This window comes from Equus asinus, chromosome 17 (genome assembly GCF_041296235.1).
Source record: "Equus asinus isolate D_3611 breed Donkey chromosome 17, EquAss-T2T_v2, whole genome shotgun sequence".
NCBI lineage: Eukaryota > Metazoa > Chordata > Mammalia > Perissodactyla > Equidae > Equus > Equus asinus.
Window position 1 is genome coordinate 41,606,794 of NC_091806.1, and position 17,660 is coordinate 41,624,453.

Genomic DNA, 17,660 nt, shown 5'->3' on the forward strand with positions numbered 1-17,660 from the left:
TAGGGTCATCCCTCATGGTAGCCAGTAACAGATGCAAACATAACCTCCCATGTCAACCAGAAGGGCAAGGAGGACAAGGCATTGAGGGAAGAGGTAGGGCTAGTCATCGAGGTTGCACTGTTCCCCAGGTGAGCAAGTGCCGGGGGTTGTCAGGGGGTCTAACTCTGAGATGACCACCTGATGCAATACCCAGCACTTGGTGGAGCCTCACCTTGGTCCTTTATTCAACAGGTATCAACTGAGTGCCTACTGCATGCCAAGCACTGTTGCAGGCACTTGGGGATGCACCTGTGAAGAAGGCTGATAAGAATAGGTGCCATTGTGGATCTTATCTTCTTGTCCAGGAGACCGACAAAAATATAGTGAGATGGACACTATATGAGATGGTCAAAGCTGAGAAAAATGGAGACGGGAATGGGGATGCGGGTGGTGGGGAGGTGCAGGTTCAGATAGTGTGTTTGGAGACGGCCTCACCGAGTAGGTGACTTTTGGGTAATGAACTCAAGGAGGCAGGGAATGAGCCCTGGGCAAATATGTAGAAAGGTGTCCTGGGCGGGGAAGCAGCTATTGTCATGGCCCTGAGGCTGCACGTGTCTGCCAGGGTATCTGGAGCCGGGGAGTGGGTCATAGGAGATGACAGCCGAGAGCTGACAAGAACCTGATGTACATGGGGCTACAGGCCATTGTAATGGTGTTGATTTTTACTCTGAATTAAGTGGGAGCCGCTGGAGGGTTGGAGCACAGCAGTGACATGATCTGACTTATGTAGTTTTCGTAGATTCACTGGTTCCCCTGTTGAGAATAGTCTGTGGGGTCAAGGGTCGAGGCGGGAAAAGCAGGTTGCAGTCTTCCAGGCAACAAGAAATGATTCGATTCTTGATATGTTTTGAAGGTAGAGTGTATTGCTATGGCTTCTGTAACAAATACCGCAGACAAGGTAGCTTAACCAAAAGAATTTTATTTTGTCATGATTCTAGAGGCTAGAAATCCAAGATCAAGATGTCAGCAGGGTAGGTTCTTCTGAGGCCTCTCTCCTTGGCTTGTAGATGGCTGCCTTCTCCCTATGTCTTCACAAGATTGGTCCTCTGTGTGTGTCTGTGTCCTAATCTCTTCTTCTTTTAAGGACACCAGTTGGATTAGGACCCATCCATGTGACCTCATTTTAACTTAATTGCCTCTTAGAGACCCTATCTCCAAATATAGTAATATTCTGAGGTACTGGGGGTTAGGACTTCAATATATGAATGGGGGGCACAATTCAACCTATAACACTTCCTTTATGTTGTAGCAGTATAATCCAGGTTTGTCTTGTCCATTGATCCTACTAGTAGGTATTAAACCTAGAGAAATGGAAAGTTATGTTCATACAGAGACTTGTACATAAATGTTTTTAATAGCTCTATTCATAATTGGCAAAAACTGGGAACAACCCGAATGTTCTTCAGTGGGTCAATACGTAAACAAATTGTGGGACAATGGAACACCATTGATTAATAAACAGGAACAGGTCGCTGATACACACAGCAACTTAGATGAATCTCAAAAGGATAATGCTGAGTGAAAGAAACCAGTTTCAGAAGGCCACGTTCTATATGACGTCATTTACACACCATTCCCAAACAGGCAGAACTGTAGTAATGGAGAAGAGATTGGTGGGTCACCTGGGCTCAGGGAGGAGGTGGAGGAGGTTTGACGACAAAGGGGTGACTAAGGGCGTTTTTGGGCTGAAGGAGTTCTTACACATCCTGATGGTGGCGATGGTTACACAAATCTATATATATGTTAAAACTAGAATTTTACACACTCCAAAAAGTCAATTTTATTGTGTTAATAAAAAAATAAAATATACAGTAATGATAACCACCAGAGGTGTAAAACCATATCTATAACTTACAAATCAGTCTAAACAAAAAGCGAGGATGATAAAGAGATCTCATCAATCCAACAGCAAGCAAGAAAGCTGAAAATATAAGCTGAAAAAATAGCATGGTAAATAGAAAACACACAATAAGAGGGTGTAAATAAACCTAAAGATACCAGGAATCGCAGTAATAGAAGTGTGACTGGGCACCCGCCCTCCCCCCAGAGAACATTGCCAGCCTCCCTTGCAGACAGCATGCCTATGTGACTGCGTGCTCACCCCTGAGAGAATGAAAACACTGTGTGCCAATCCCAGGCCCTGGGCTTAGGAAATCAGGGGCCTTGTCCACATTCCCTGTTTGCATTCCAGTGGCTGAAACCTAAACATGGCTGCCACTGAGCATCAGCCTGGGAGATGATGCTGATGCTCTGGGAGTGGCGGGACGATGACCAGGATGACCCTGAAGGTCCATGGGGAGCAGAGCTGCCTCACTGACCTGGACCATTTTCTCCTAAACTGTTAGAGGAGAATGAAATAAACGTCTAAATTCTTTAGGCTACTGTATTTTTGGGTGTCTTTGTTGGGCTACAAAACCAGCCTCCTGCTCTAGGTCCTGAAGGCAGATGAGACACATCTCAGGCTCCTGGTGGAGGGAGGGGCAGAGTTTGAGGAGCCTTCACCCCCTTGTGCCTTCCTTCTGCTGTGGGGCCCAACACTCCTGCAGACATAGGCTCATGGTCCCAGAAGCGAGCCAGGCGTGACATGGTGGTGACAGGTGGACAGTCCAATGAGAGGAGGAGAGCCATGCCATACTGTGTAGCTCCAGGCATAGGTTGGCCTTCTTCTTCCCTGGTCAGGCCCTCTGGATCCCTCCTCAATGGTGGACACAGTAGAGCTGCACGCTGCCACTGATCCGGAGCTCCCGCAGCCGCTCCAGGGTTGGCTGGTCCAGGCTGGTGGTCCCTATGCCCTGTCCATTGAGCGCCAGCTTCAGCCCTCCCTCCTGGCACAGGAGCAGCACCTGGAAAACGAGGCCATGATGTGCTGCAGGCTTCCAGATAGACCCTCCATCACCTGCCTGATTCCCCACCCAGAGAGCCCCTCCTTCCCTCAGAGGACACAAGGACTGGACCCATGTGGTGCAAAAGCACAGGACAAGAGGCCCAGCTTGTCACCAGCCCACTGGGACCTTCCACAAGGATCTTCCCAGCCCTGGGTGTCAGTTTCACCATCTGTGACAGGGGTTGCTTCCCCTGGAGGAGTGATTCTCAACCCTGGCTGCATGTTGGAGTCATCAGAGAGCTTTTTAATAATGCTGTTGCCAGGGCCACCTGATTAATTAAATCTGGGTTTCTGGGTGTGGACTCCCTGGTGCCACCATGGAGGGTTGAGAGCCATGGCATGGGTGTTCTCTCCCCCAGTGGGTTCTGGCTTCCCCACCTCCCCAGTGACTCCCAGTCTCCAGGATGGGAATGCTGCTTTGCACTCCACCCCTGTGGGGCGAAGGGACGAGGCCACTTGCTTCTGACCGACCTCGAAGAATCGCTGGGGGTAGAAGAGGAAGGGGGCCGAGATCAGCTCCTCCGTCCCCAGGGCGAGATCCAGGCCAGAGTCCTGTCTGCAAAGGGAGCCCTGAGTGTCACAGGAACATGGGCGGCCTTGTCCCGCAGGCTCAGTGTGAAACTGTGGAAGGGCCGAGAAGGGACTCAGCTTCCATAGCTGCCAGGCCATGTCTCCCTGACTCCACTGGGCTGTGGCTGCTGGACCCTGATGGGAGGATGGAGGTGGGAGAAGGGCTGGAAGATTTGGAAGATCCCCTCGCAGAAACAGGCAAGCCCTTGGACACCTAACAGCTCAGAGGGGTGGCAACCGCTGATGGAGTCTTAGGATGAATCCCCATGTTATCACCTTCTGGCTGGAGGACCACTGGGAAGCAAATTACCTTGCCTGAGCCTCAGTTTCCGCTCCTCAAAATAGGGATAATTATGATAATAATAATAGCTAACATCTGTTGAGTGCTAACTTTGTGCCAGATATTGTCTTAAGTATTTTGCAAATAGTCTAAGTGTTAGAGCAAGGCTGCCTGCGTTCAACCTGGCTCTGCTACTTTCCAGTCCTTTGACCTGGAGCAAGTGACTTACTGTTTCTGTGCCTCAGTTTCCTCATCTGTAATGTGGGGATAACAACAGTACTGTACCTACCTTGTGGGGTTGTTGTGAGAATTAAATGAGTTAACAGGAGTAAGAGGCTTAGAACAGCACCTGGAATATAGTAAGCACTCAAATCAAATCATACCTATTTTAAAATATATATTACTATAGCAAGAAATAAAAGGGATCCAAATTGGAAAGGTAGAAGTGTAACTCTCATTATTTGTGGATGATATGATTCTATATATAGAAAACCCTAAAGAATCCACCAAAAAACTATTAGCCATAATCAACAAATAGAGTAAAGTAAGCAAGATACAAAATCAACATACAATAATCAGTGGCATTTCTATACACTAATAACGAACTAGCAAAAAGAGAATTCAAGAACATACTCCTATTTACAATCACAACAAAAAGAATAAAATGCTTAGGAATAAACTGAGGAGGTGAAAGACCTATACACTGGAAACTATAGACATTAATGAAAGAAATGGAAGAAGTCATAAAGAAATGGAGAGATATTCCATGCTCCTGATTTGGAAGAATAAACACAGTTAAAATGATCATATTACCTAAAGCCATCTACAAATTCGATGCAATCTCAATCAGAATCCCATCAGCATTCTTCATAGAAATAGAACAAAGAATCCTAAAATTCATATGGAACAGCAAAAGACCCCGAAGAGCCAAAACAATCCTAACGAAAAAAGAACAAAGCTGGAGGCATCACAATCCCTGAATTCAAATTATACTACAAAGCTATAGTGACCAAAACAGCATGGTACTGGCACAAGAACAGACATACAGATCGATGGAACAGAATTGAGAGACCAGAAACAAAATCACACATCTATGGACAGCTAATCTTTGACAAAGGAGCCAAGAATATGAAACGAGAAAGGAAAGTCTCTTCAATAAATGGTGTTGGGAAAACTGGACAGCTACATGGCAAAGAACAAAAGTAGACCATTATCTTACATCACACACAAAAATTAGCTAAAATAGATTAAAGAGTTGAGTTAGGCTTGAAAGCCTAAAACTCCTAGAAGAAAATATAGGGAGTACACTCTTTGACATCAGTCTTAGCCGTATCTTTTCGAATATCACATCTACTCAGGCAAGGGAAACGAAAGAAAAAGTAAACAAATGGGACTATATCAGATTAAAAACTTCTGTAAAGCAAAGAAAACCATCAATGAAAGACAGCCCACCAACTGGGAGAAAATATTTGCAAATCATATATCTGATGAGGAGTTAATTTCCAAAATATATGAAGAATTCGTACAACTCAACAATGAAAAAATAACCCAATCAAAATATGCTCTGCATATGAATAGACATTTTTCCAGAGAAGATATTCAGATGGCCAACATGCACACGAAAACATATCCAACATCACTAATTGTCAGGGAAATACAAATCAAAAACTGCTGTGAGGTATCACCTCACAACCTTTAGGATGGCTATAATTACCAAGACAAGAAATAACAAATGTTGGAGAGATTGTGGAGAAAAGGGAACGCTCATACACTGCTGGTGGGAACGCAAACTGGTGCAGCCATTGTGGAAAACAGTATGGAGAGTCCTCAAAAAACTAAAAATAGAAATACTAGACAATCCAGCTTTTAGGTGCTGTGACTAAATCTTGCATGAAAGCTTCACTCAGAGCAGGATTCTGTTGCAGGAACAGTCAGCCTCAGGTAACCAGAAATGCAGACCAGAGGGTGGGCACCGGCACATTTAGGGATCAAGCTTCAGGTGCCGCCCCTAAAGAACATTCTGCAGGCTTCTCTCTCACACTCTGCTCCTATACGGGTGGGGAGGGTCTAAGATATTTTAGCCTCCCATGAACAGCACCCACTTCACCAACAAGAGATCATTTCTAGCCCTGGTTATGCTGGTCATCAAGTCCTTAATTTTTCCAAGGACAAACTATCTTCAACATTCAGTGTGCTAATCTGGAAAACATCCAGTGATCAGAGATACAGAGATTGTGGTAACTGCCTCTTTCAGACACAGCGCCAGCCTGCTGCCCTGGGTATGGTTTCCTGAGTAGAAGCTGGCCATACCTGGGAGTCTTTGGGGGAACCCAGCCTCTATCCCTCTTGTTTCTGAGGCAGCAGGAGAATGTGCCTAGGGACTGAGCATGACTCCTTTCTGGAAAAGTCTAAAGGAAAGAGGCCGGCTAGGGCTGCCCACAGAAAGCAAAGCAGACAGGAGGGTGTAGAGAGCAGTCTGATGGTGCCAACATCTGCCCTGAGGGGTGGGCATGGAAGAAAGGCGGAGGGATCTTCCACCTCCAATCCCATCCAGCCCCTCCCCGAGGCGTGCATGGAGCCCTCTGCCTCCCTGATCACCATGAAGCTTCCAGAGAAGGACTGACACTCCTGCTGTGTAGGATGGAGGGGGCTCCCAGGAAAACTGGGGAGGGCTACGTCTTCGTGTTCCCCACCTCCCACTTCAACATTCCTCTTTCCTGACCCCTGCAGTTTCCCCCATTCCCACCCTGACCACTTATTTCAAAGAACCAACCCACCGCAGTCACACCCACCTCCCCACCACCCTGGTTGCAGGCTACACACACCCTCACACACAAACACACACCAAGACTTACCCGTCCAAAGTCCCATTTCTTCCATGTCCTACCAGTGATCTAAAAGCCATGATAGGACTCATTTTTACTAAAATTCCAGTACCTTAAGAAGCGATTGAATGCAAATGTTGTCTGGGAAGGCAAATGTTAAAACCTGAATTCAATATGGCAAATTTCAGGCACCAGGTGGGCAGATAGAAACAGACTGGGGTTAGGAGGCCGTCCCCCCAAAACCTGCAGAGAGACTGATGGGAGTGGCCAGTGCTGACTGTGGCAGGTCTCCAGGTGACTCGGCCACAAGGAGCTGGGACACTGGCCCTTTCTCTGCCTCAGGAGGGACTGCTGAGGGGTACAACTGCTCTCAGCACTGCTGTCACCCTGGCAGATGGCTCCCCAAGCACCTGACCCCCATCCAGGGCAGCACAAGGGCTCTCCCCTGGAGGACATCTCCATGGGGCATCCAGTCAGCTGGCAGCCTGAGAGCTCATTTGTACCATTCATGTCCCTGTCGTCCCAGATCCCAACCATCTTCAGAACATGGTGATTCTGCTGGATGCACACAGAGGAAAATGCCTAGCCATTCATGAGGGCAGCATTGGGGACTTCCCTATGTCCTGCCAGCTGTCCTACAGCTCCGAGATGGGGACCGAGATGCTGTCCTAGAAAAGTAACAGAATGATGTTGAAAGAGGAATCAGAGTCATACTATACAGGCCTCAGGATTCTTGCTTCTCCAGCACCAGTCACAGTTTTCTTAAACTTTTTTTGAGCTGAAATACAGTCTGTGGAATATACGCATATTCTCTAAAGCAATTTACAGTCCTAAAAAAAAGGTTTTGCTGACACCAAGGGATGTCCAGTTGTAGCGCAACCATTTTCTGAGCTTATCACAAGAAAGTAAAGTATGCTTTTATTAATTATATATATTTTTCACATTTTAGAGAAATCCTGTTCACAGAAGTCAGTGCAGACAGCAGGGGCCTGCAACTGGCCCCATGTATTTGTAAACTTCACAGCAGCACACTTCTGGCGAGTGTTCACATTCACAGGGAAGGTCACAACTTTTTTTTCATATGCAAGTTTTTCTCCCAATCACAGAGAGTTGTATTTTCTATGTATTAGATAATGAAATTGTTAATTAAGTAAACAACTTTTTATTGAGCACTATGGTAAGCCAGGCATTGTGAATAATGGGGTCCCAGTGTAACAAATTCCAACAGTCCCAGCTCTTGGGGTCCCTGCAGGTCTAATGGGGAGAGGGAGATTTTTAAAGAACCACATGGATCAGTGTTCAATGGCAGCTGTGAGAATCGCCATGAAGGGCAGGTACGTGGACACCCGAGAATCATAAGGGGGATGTGACCTGGTAGCATAGGCCAAGCTCCCCCTGGAAGGGCCTGGACGCTTCCCCTGTCTATCGCGCTGGAGCAATTGATCCTGGACAGGTCATGAGGCCCAGGAGGCGAGCCTTAGACAGCAGGAAGGGAGAAAGGCTCTCTCTCAGTTCTCTGCTTACTGGGCCTGGACTCTGCACAGAGCAGCGGGGCCCTCTGACCAAAGGTAGCCCTGGGACAAGGCAGGCATGGACCTTCTGGAACTTCAATATGGAGGCAGACATTTCAACCTGGGGATTTGAGCAAGGCCCCCTTTGGTAGAAGCAATTTCAAATTACTCTCTTTGTTCTTCAACCTTCTGAAAGCCCTGAGCCTCCAGGGGAGTCTTGTGAATGGTTCCAGCCTCATCTCTACTGTGCTGGGGGCATTAAGGGGCCCACCAGCACTGCATGCTTGGGAAGGTACCGCTCAGGGGAGGGTGACATCTGTAATCCTCAAGGCAGAGTGGTAGGGGCTGTGGTGACCACGGGGGAGGATGCCCAGAGGGAGTGGCCATTCAGTAGGGTCACTGGTGGCAAAGGCTGGGTGAAGACGCACAAGAATATGTGGATCCAACACTTCTGAGACCACACCCAGGGCATGCTGGGAAGTAGCAGAGGGACATTTTGAGGTGGCCAATTTTTTTTGGAAAGACTTTATTGTTTAGAGCAGTTTTATATTCTTAGCAAAATTGAAAGAAAGTTACAGAGATTTCCCATAGGCCTCCTGCCCCCCTACATGCATCACCTCCCCCATGATCAACATCCTACAGCAGAGGATGCATTTTTGTTACAATTGGTGAACTAATATTGACACATGATAGCCACCCAAAGGCCATAGATGACATTAGGGTTCACTCTGGGTGCTGTACCTTCTGTGGGTTGGGACAGATGTATGATGACGTAGCCCTCACTTGGCATCATACAGAGTATTCACAGCCCTAAAGACCGAGGGGGCTAATTTTCAGCATTCAACCCAGGGGCAGCTTGAGCCGTGGCCATCTGCTCATGGAAAGCTACATAATTGCATCTGGTAGTCACAGCTGGGTAAGGATTAGACATTCGAGCTAAAAAAGAAAAACACTATCTAAAAACAGGGCTGAGGGAAGGAGGTCAGTGGAAACGTGCTGGGAGATGTTTATGTGTTGTCAGGGGATTCGAGCACCACGTGTTGTGACAAACCGAGACATAATTAAGCTTTTTTCCCCCCCGAGAGTGAAATGAAAGCTTTATAATTACAACAATGGTCAGTGTGCACGGAATGATATAGACAATCCACTGAGTACCTGCCAGGTACCAGACATCGTGCAGGGGTCTGCTACACATCATCTTATTTGATCCTCACAATGTCACCATGAAGTGGATCATGACCCACATCTCAAAGAAGGAAGAACTGAGGCTCTGAGAGTCAAGAGCTCCCCTCAAGGTTACATAGCTAGACATTGCTGGAAGTACCAACAGGCGCTGAGTCAATGGTACGTTCTTCCTTTCTGGGTCAGAAGTCTACAAAAACACAGTGAAAGTGTGTCCCTTTCTGAAGGGACAGATAGATACATGTATCGATTCTTCAGTCTTGGTACAATTACCCCATCCTCCAGCCAGTGAGAGAGGAAAAGCGAGGGAGGGAACTACATGCTGCCCAAGTGTGAGGGTCAGGCAGACAGAGTTGCTGTGGGAGGCCCTCTCCTCTGGCCTCCACAGCGGCTTCTAATGCAGGATTCTGTGGCTCCTTCAGGCTGTCATTGGTTTTGATATCGTTTCTTCAAAAGAGAATATCCAATGACACCCAGGATTCCAAGTCCCAGGGTCACCTCTCCTCCAATCACCACCTGTTTCACCTGGAAGTGAGCAGCCCGTGTTCAGAGTCCACAGCAAGTCCAGGCACTTCTCCCTCCCTCCCCAGGGCCTGGAATCCATGCTCATTCTCCCGTCCTCCCCGGGGCCTGGCCTCTCAGCTTTCCTCTGAGCTGGCCAGCCCAGAGTCCTCTCCCAGGGAGGGAGCCGGCTGTGTCCCAGAGGCCCCATTTCTGGGACAACAGGAAGTCGTGACCACTTAGTGGTGGGCTTGTCTGGGCTTGTCCTGACAACCTGCAGGATGGGCTGATGGACTCCTTTTGTGTGAGCTTCTGGGTGAGGACATTCGTCCCTGACTCGGGGTGGGTAGGGAGCAGGCTTTGTTCTTGGTTTTCTGGAGCCACTGCTCCGGGGGTGAGACTGGGGACTTGTTTGTGGTCTGGGTTCTGCCTGGGCTGCTCCCCTGCGAGGGAGGGGCTGTGGGGGAAGCTGAGGGGAGGTTTCGCGAAGCCATGGCACTTTAGTTCACTGTGCACTCTGTACTGTCCACAAGTGCAGCCTGGAAACTTCCATCTCCAGCCCCACCTCAGCCCTGAAATCCAGACTCAAGTGTCCAACTGCTACACTATCTGCACCTAGATGTCTAACTGGGGATAAATAAATGATGAGCAATAAGATATGCTGGAGTCTATGAGGAAGCCATTCAGTGTAAAACTAATCAGTCCTGACCTTGTTTTTCCAGAAAGGGCTGACATGGACAGTCAAGCATGCATTGTACACCTGCTTTAAACAGTTATAATGTCCCCAAGCCAAGGATGATGCCCTTAAAGATAGCAATGTTGCCTCCCCCATATCAACATTTCTTTATAGATAAGCATTTCTTCCCAGAAACTAAAGATTAGTTACTGACCTGTCATGCTCATCTCATGACCACAGACCTGCTGACCACTGACCTGCTGTGCCAGAAAAGCATCTCGTGCTGGTAGTAAAAGGCATCTTCTTGTCATATTTGATGTATGTTCCTTGTCCCAAGATGGCATATAACCACTCTGTACACCCCATTGCTTCGGAGTGCTTCCTTCCTTGGTAAAGGTTGCTTTCTCCCAGGTCATCATCCTCCAAACTGACTCATGTAATAAACTCACCCCAGCTTTGTTTTATACATTGATTATGAATTATTTGCTCTGGCCTCCTCAAACATCCCGTTATTGTGTCCAAACTCTTGATTTCTCCCCCTAAACCTGCTCCTCCCGCCCTCATGCTCATCTCTTGCAGGGTCGCCCATCTACCCAACCACTTGGGCCAGGAGCCCTGGAGGTGCTGTAGTGTGGCAGGAACAAACAAAGACTCTAGACAGGGACAGCTGGGGTTTGAATCCTGCTGCTGCCACTTATTAGCTATGTGTTTTGGGATAATGAATCTGGAAGACTATGAAAGCATCTAGAGTAGAAGCTGTGCTCCAGGATCTGACATAAAAATGTTCCTGAGCTCTTACATAGGCCCCCTAACCTTGAGCATCCATTGCCTGAGTGCTTTTGGGGGCCTTAGGAGACCTGCCATGGTCCTGGGTTGGCCCAGACAACCCTGGGGGCTTCAGTAGCTGCCTGTCAGGGTGGACCTTAGAGCTGAAGAGTCCCAAAATGTCAGAAGTGGCCAGGACTCCAGAGACCCTCCAACTAACTCTTCCTCCTGCACTTGCGGAAACTGAGGCCCAGAGAGGAAGTAACCTGTCCAGAAACACTCTGGCTTAGAAGCAGATCCCAGATTTGAGCTCAGATGTCCTTGCTCCCAGCCAGAGGGTCCCTGAGAGCCCATTTTGCATCCTTCACAGTGATTCTCCCCTCTGGCTGCACAGCTGCTCACCCCCACCCCAAGCAGACTTCCAGGAGGGACAGGGACCACCCCAAAGAGGGCCTTACCTGCCTGCTGCTGGCTGCGCCGTATCTCAGTTCGGTGACAAAGTGCTCACAGTTCCTGCTCAGAACACTGTACTCTATCTCCTCACCAATCTTCTCCTTCGCAGCACCGATGATCTTGTTCACAGGCTGTGGTCTGTATTTGTGGTCCAAGTAGTTATTGACCCGATAGCGGCAGCCCCCCGCTACATCCCTCAGCGGCTCCTGTTTCACCACCGCCCTGCTGCTCAGAATGGAGAAGATGCTGGAGGAGCCAGCCCCAGGGTACTCACCTGGAATCAGAGAGAGTGTCACCCAGAGCTGTAAGTGAAGGTTAGGTAGTGAGAGAGAGGGGCAGGACGAGAAAGAAAGATGAAGGGAATCCACTATTGAGCTTTCCATGTTTGTCGTTTCACAAATGCGACTGGAGGAGTCACAGATTTTTCTCTTTTAACTCAACGACCTTTGAGTATTTTTCAACTCAATGACTGATGGGATTGTCATGGCTGCCGTCGCATTCCATTAAATGAATGTACATCTATTTGACCAATCCCCTGTTAGTGAACATTCAGGTTGTTCACAAAATTAGCCATTATACTCAATGACAGTAAATCATATTTGTTCTTTGTTTACCTTTATGTATTTGTGAATTTCAGAAAAACATCACTTTTGTGTCAGTACCCACTGTGTTTCAGACACTATGCTGGGAAACTTTTCACATATTACCTAATGTCATTTCCTTTTTCACTTTCAAAATAAATATTATCATCTCCATTTTACGAACAATATTGGACCCAGACAGACATTTTCAGACTTTTCTGTGCTGTGGAAAGTCCCAGAACCCGAGTGTGAAGCTGCCTCTCTCAAGCTCCAAAGGGCAGGCTCCTTCCACGGCGCTGAGCTGAGCCTTAGGGAATCCCTCACGTGAGTGTCTTCTCTCCTAGGACCGGGCACCGCTCTGGGCACATGGCGAGGCCCACAGAAGAGCCATCAGCTCATGGAATCCAAATTCCATCCTAGGGTGAGTCCAGGTTTAATTTTCCAAGAGGGAGAGTCACTAATGAGCTCGCTAATAAGCATCCTTATTGTATGTTTCTAATCTAAAGTCTGATATTTGCACTTAGAAGCAATGTCCTTAAAAAACAACTGTCCACACCCTGGAAGTTAGACACAAAAAGGATCAAACATCCTCCCTGTGACGCTTTCTCTGGCAGGCCCCCCTCAGGGTCATCTGGATGAAGTGGACTTGTTTTACCATTTACCATCAATTCAGATATTTTTACAATTCTACCAAGGTAGATGACAACCTGTAGAAAACCGATAAGAGGCAAATATATTATTCAGATCATCACGACAATGATTTTTGTCCAGTAAGAATGCAGACGCTTAGTGGAGAAGAGAACATCAAAGTTTGTGGTACCACTGCTCTGTAGGACACAAACAATTTGCATCTAATTTGACAGGCTTATTCCAGCTTTTTTTTCTTTCATTGACTATACATACATCTGTTCCCTGCATTCTCCTTCCAACTGACTTTATCATCTTTCTGCTTCCGTTATCAATGAGTTAAATAAATAGTTCAATGTACTCACTATGTGCTTGTATGAGAAATTTTTTTTATGTGTAAACCTCTGAGAGCTGCTTCTCTTCAGGAATGTTAAGTAAATACTCTCAAGACACCTTGTCTGTGAAACCAGATGAGTACAAATGACACAGCACTGAGAAACATGCCTCTTTCTTTAAGACCATAGACCTTAAAGTTTCTTTAAGAGAAACCTTAAGACCATGGACCTTCAGAAACTTTGCTGGTTAAAGTCATATGAGAGTCTGCATACCAAAGAAAACTGGTCAGCTGGACAGATCCGAAGGCTGAAGGCCCCCAGTTTCACTGGATGAGTCCACGAAGCTCTTTTCCTGCTTCTGTCAGGACCTATGGGACCCCCTGTGATGACTCAACAGGACATGGATGTGGGGTCTGCTCAAGTGCTGCTCAGGGAAAATCCAACTCAGGGTTCCCCTGCTCAGCTCTTTCTTCCCATTGATCTCGTGACATTAACAAATATTTTGAAAGTTATATTTTCAACAGTCCTTACTTGGAGGAGCTAGATGGATCACATCACCACCTCCCACGTAGATGGCCCAGTGCTCGTAGCCAATGCGGAAAATCTCAATCAGGTCTCCAGGTTCAGGTTCCACACAAAACTGCAACAGAAAAAACCGAGATGGTGTTGACAGGCATCTAGGCAACAGCAGATTCCTCACTGGTGAGCTGCAGCTCAGACCAGGGACGTTCTTGCTGTTATTCATCACCTGGTGAGAGCCTAGGGTGGCGGGAGGAGCTCCTGGTCCCTCTGAGGTCCTCAGCCTGCTGTCACTTTTAGAGGTCCCCCCACAACCAGGAACTGGAAGCCTAGAAAAAATGACCTTGTGAAGTGGGAGAGTGGGGATCTGTGCAGTGTGTATATTATGCGTGTGTGTCTTGTGCGATGTGTGTGTGTGCACACACACTTATATATGTGCATGTAATGCCTATATGTAGGTTTGTTGTGTGTATGTGTGTGGTGTATGTGTGTGTTATGTGTGCATGTTTGCATACTGAGGATGCAGACACATATATGCAGGTACATTGTACCTGTGCTCCTGAGAGCGTTGACACGACAGTCTGCATGTGGCAGCCCCAAGCACATCCCCAGCAAAGTCGGGCAGGTGAGTCCTCAGTTTCCCTATCCTTCCCAGATGGACCCTCAAGTCCTCATCGTGCCTCCTGTCCCTGGCTGTGCATGGCTGCACCAGGCACCTCCTTCTCCTCAGACTCTGTTTCCTTCATCCTCAGGACGCCCATCATTGGAGATACCCACCTGAGAGACACCAACTGACATCATCCTAACGGGAACTGAGCCTTTGGGGGGACCCTGAGGGGCCGCCCAGCTTCCAGCACTGAGGGGGCTGCTGCACGCACACAGCCGACCTCTGTGGGCCCTTCTCCTACAATAACTGCAACATCCACCACTCCTCCAAGGGAGGGAGCATCCCTCTGCCGCTCAGGTGGGAAGCTGAGGATCAGAGAGGTGAAGGGACTTGTGTGAGAACAGTCAGCTGGGAAGCAGCCGAGCTGGGTCTTCTCGGCCGCGTCTCCCCCGGGTCTGACTCATCCCTGCCTTCCTCCCCTTCCACAGCCCTTCCCCTCCTCACTGTCCTGGCCCAGGGCACTGCAGCTTCGTGACTGGAGAATTTTTTAGGTTCTCTCCCTCTCTGTGCCTGATCTCAGGGAATGACAAACCTCCTGCATCCCTCATTGCAGGCTGCCCCATCTGAGACCAGGGGTCAGCTGACTTTGATCGTCTTCCTCACGCCAATACCAACAACCAACGCTGACCCGGGAGGTTTCTCCTGAACTCACTTCCTCGTCCACCTTCCACCCACTGACGTGGTTCAGGGCAACTCTGTCCCTGCCTCTGGGGAACTCTGGGAATTGCCCAGATTCTGGGTACTGGGAACTCTGGGAATTCAGGGAACTCCCCCACAGTTATCCAGACTGGCTCCTCTCCCCCTGTCCCTCCCTGCCACTCCACATCCGGTCTCCCCAGGACCCACTGTGGCCCTCCCAGAGGGCCCATCTGGCCACGACTTTCCACTGGCCCCAGGGCACAGGGCACAACTTTGGGCAGCTCCCAGCCCCTTCATGACCAGCGCCCCCTCATCCCTCCTCACCCTCCCTGTGATCTGTGCTCCCCCCAGGCTGACTGAGTCACTTCCTGTCCCTCACCCCAAAGCTTGCTCTTGTCTCTGATGCTCTGCAAATGAGGTATTTCTGTCCCCAAACACCTCCCCCACCCCCACCCACCCGCCCCTGCACTGAACGTCTCTCCTCCCATCAGACATCAGTCTTCTGGGAAACTACCCAGAAAACCCCAGCCTGGCTTGGCGGCTGCTCTCTGGGTCCCCAGGCTCCCCGGCACCTCCACCTCTCCCTGTATGGACTGTGTGCCTGTCTGCACACCCTCTAGGCTTTGAGCTCCATTCAAGCCGGATCCTGTATACTTGTCATTTCCCGCCTCCCTGCATCTCTGGGATCCAGCGATGGGTCTGGCTTGGAATGGGGGCCAAGGAAATGTATGTGGAAGAGGCCTGGAGGGTCACCGGGACAGGTCTCCCGCCCAGCACCTCCTCCATCTCAGCCAGGCGGGACAGGCCCAGAGACCGTCTTCAGTTTGGAATCACAAAGAGATTTTTCACTCTGAAGCTAACAGGCTAAGGCAAGGCCTGGGCTCCGTCCACAGCAGCTGGTGGGAGATGAACTGTGAGCTTGGGCCCTGCCTGTAGGGAGACAGGTTCCCAGGCAACAGAGCCCTGATTCTGTTCTGGCAGCAAGAAAGCCCTTCCTCAGAACCCGGTTATACCCAGGGTGGTCTGCCCTCTAGAGTGTTCAGTGTGACCTCCAAGATTTCCCCCGTTTCTAATAATAGCCTGAGTCAGCTGGTTCCTTTTCAGCTGCACACCACCGAGCTCTGCCTGCCCCTCCCTGGAATTTTCCTCAATCTGGACATAAGGGCTGATAAGAAGGGAGGTTTCAGACTCGACATGCTAAAATTAGAATGCAGTTAACAAGGAAGGACAAATTCCATGGAGGAAAGAGGCGAGAGAAAGGACTGGAGCTGAGAAGGCCCCACACTCCAGCCAGCAGCTGAGCAGACAAGGTGGGAGGTTCACTCACTTCCCAGTTCCAAGGTCCCCTTATGGCCAACACCCCCCAGCTCAGGCAGCCACAGCTCCCAGACACCCACAGCTCCTCCTACACAGGGCTCCCAGCTGCCCACACACACTGTGCCAGACACAGAGGAGAGGCTTACAGTGCTAGAAGGCTTCTCAGTCCACAGGAAAAGGGACTTTTAAATCACAAATACAGTTTTGCACAAAAGCCTTCTAAAGCATTTCCGAGCTCTGGAGTTAACTCTGCCCAAGGCCAGGAACCCAGACTGAGCTCTTTGCAGCAGCAGAGTGGCCCCCCGGCAGTAGAGCCATGGATGGAAATGTCCCAGGGACTTACCTGAGCCATGGTGTCCCGGGGCTCTGGGGTTCTGCTGCTCCTGCATCAGCTTTTATACCAAAGTCGAGACTTTCACTTTCGCTTTCCTTCTGACACTCTTTAAAAACAACTCCACACTAAACATTTTTAAACAGACACTAAGTATTTGCTCTAAAGGGAAAGGCCAAAGATTACTTATATGAAAACATGGAATCACTGGTTCTTTAAAGGCACCTGGAAGCAGTCAGAGCAGGATGATATCGAACCTGAATGAGTCTGCTCACCCATTGCACAGCAAGCCAATCTCTGACACCGGTTGTAGTGGAAGAAAGCAGGAATTTTACTATTGCACAGCGCTGAGCAAGGAGAAAGAGCAGCTAACGCTGAAATCCCAAACTCCTCAAAAAGCTAAAAGGAAAGGTTTTTACTGGGGGTTTTAGGTAGGGGAGGGGGAGCATATGGCCTCGCTGGTCAGCAGCTTTCCCACCAGCCTGTAGCTCCTTGCAGGGAGGAGATAGCGAATCCAGGTGCTTGTCCTTGGCTGTGACTGTCTCCATGGAGGACAGTGGATTCTGGAACCAGGAAGCCAGGGAGTAAGCAGGGAATGAGTGCTTTGGTTTTAACCCCATATATGCTGGGTTTAATGTAGGGAAACTGATATTAGGGTTGGTATCAGGAGGGGAGCCTGATAATCCGCCCCTGCTTGAGAGACCCCAGGTCTCTTCCAACAGAAACCCTGGGCAAGTGTTCCTGCTGCACGAAGGGGCAGCATTTAGCGGCACGGAAGTGTCAATCCCCCGTGGACCCCATAGGCCATTGTATGGTAACTACTCCAGAAAATATTGGGTCAGGAGCCAAAAGGCAGGCGAGATGGGTGCTGTGTTCCATGGGTAAAGCCTTCAGATGGTGTGTGCCTTGGACCATGTGGGGCCCAGGAGCTCATTGTCCCCACTGGATGCATGTGGCT

At 48.9% G+C, this 17,660-nt stretch overlaps 1 protein-coding gene across 3 annotated transcripts; it reads right to left on the reverse strand.

Annotated features, from left to right (window-relative positions):
- Positions 1 to 1,794: 1,794 nt before the first annotated feature.
- On the reverse strand, positions 1,795 to 16,971 carry PLAAT4 (phospholipase A and acyltransferase 4). Of its 3 annotated transcripts, none has more exons than XM_070488051.1 (5): positions 16,715 to 16,971; positions 13,761 to 13,869; positions 11,692 to 11,960; positions 3,395 to 3,544; positions 1,795 to 2,882 (listed from the first exon to the last, which is right to left on the reverse strand). In XM_070488051.1, exons 1-5 carry the CDS (start codon positions 16,721 to 16,723, stop codon positions 2,736 to 2,738), a joined length of 684 nt encoding a protein of 227 aa, XP_070344152.1. In that variant the 5' UTR covers positions 16,724 to 16,971; the 3' UTR covers positions 1,795 to 2,735. The 3 variants fall into 3 exon arrangements, with proteins under 3 accessions (XP_070344152.1, XP_044605748.2, XP_070344153.1); XM_044749813.2 differs by having other exon boundaries at positions 3,395 to 3,628; XM_070488052.1 differs by lacking the exon at positions 3,395 to 3,544.
- Between the last annotated feature and the right edge of the window lie 689 nt (positions 16,972 to 17,660).

Excerpts from the sequence above, each read along its gene's own strand:
- PLAAT4 (XM_044749813.2), bottom strand. Across the intron at positions 3,629-11,691 it reads GCGCAGCCAGCAGCAGGCAG|GGTCCAGCAGCCACAGCCCA; the intron begins GTAAGGCCCTCT and ends TCCTCCCATCAG. Across the intron at positions 2,883-3,394 it reads ACCCCCAGCGATTCTTCGAG|GTGCTGCTCCTGTGCCAGGA; the intron begins GTCGGTCAGAAG and ends CTCGTTTTCCAG.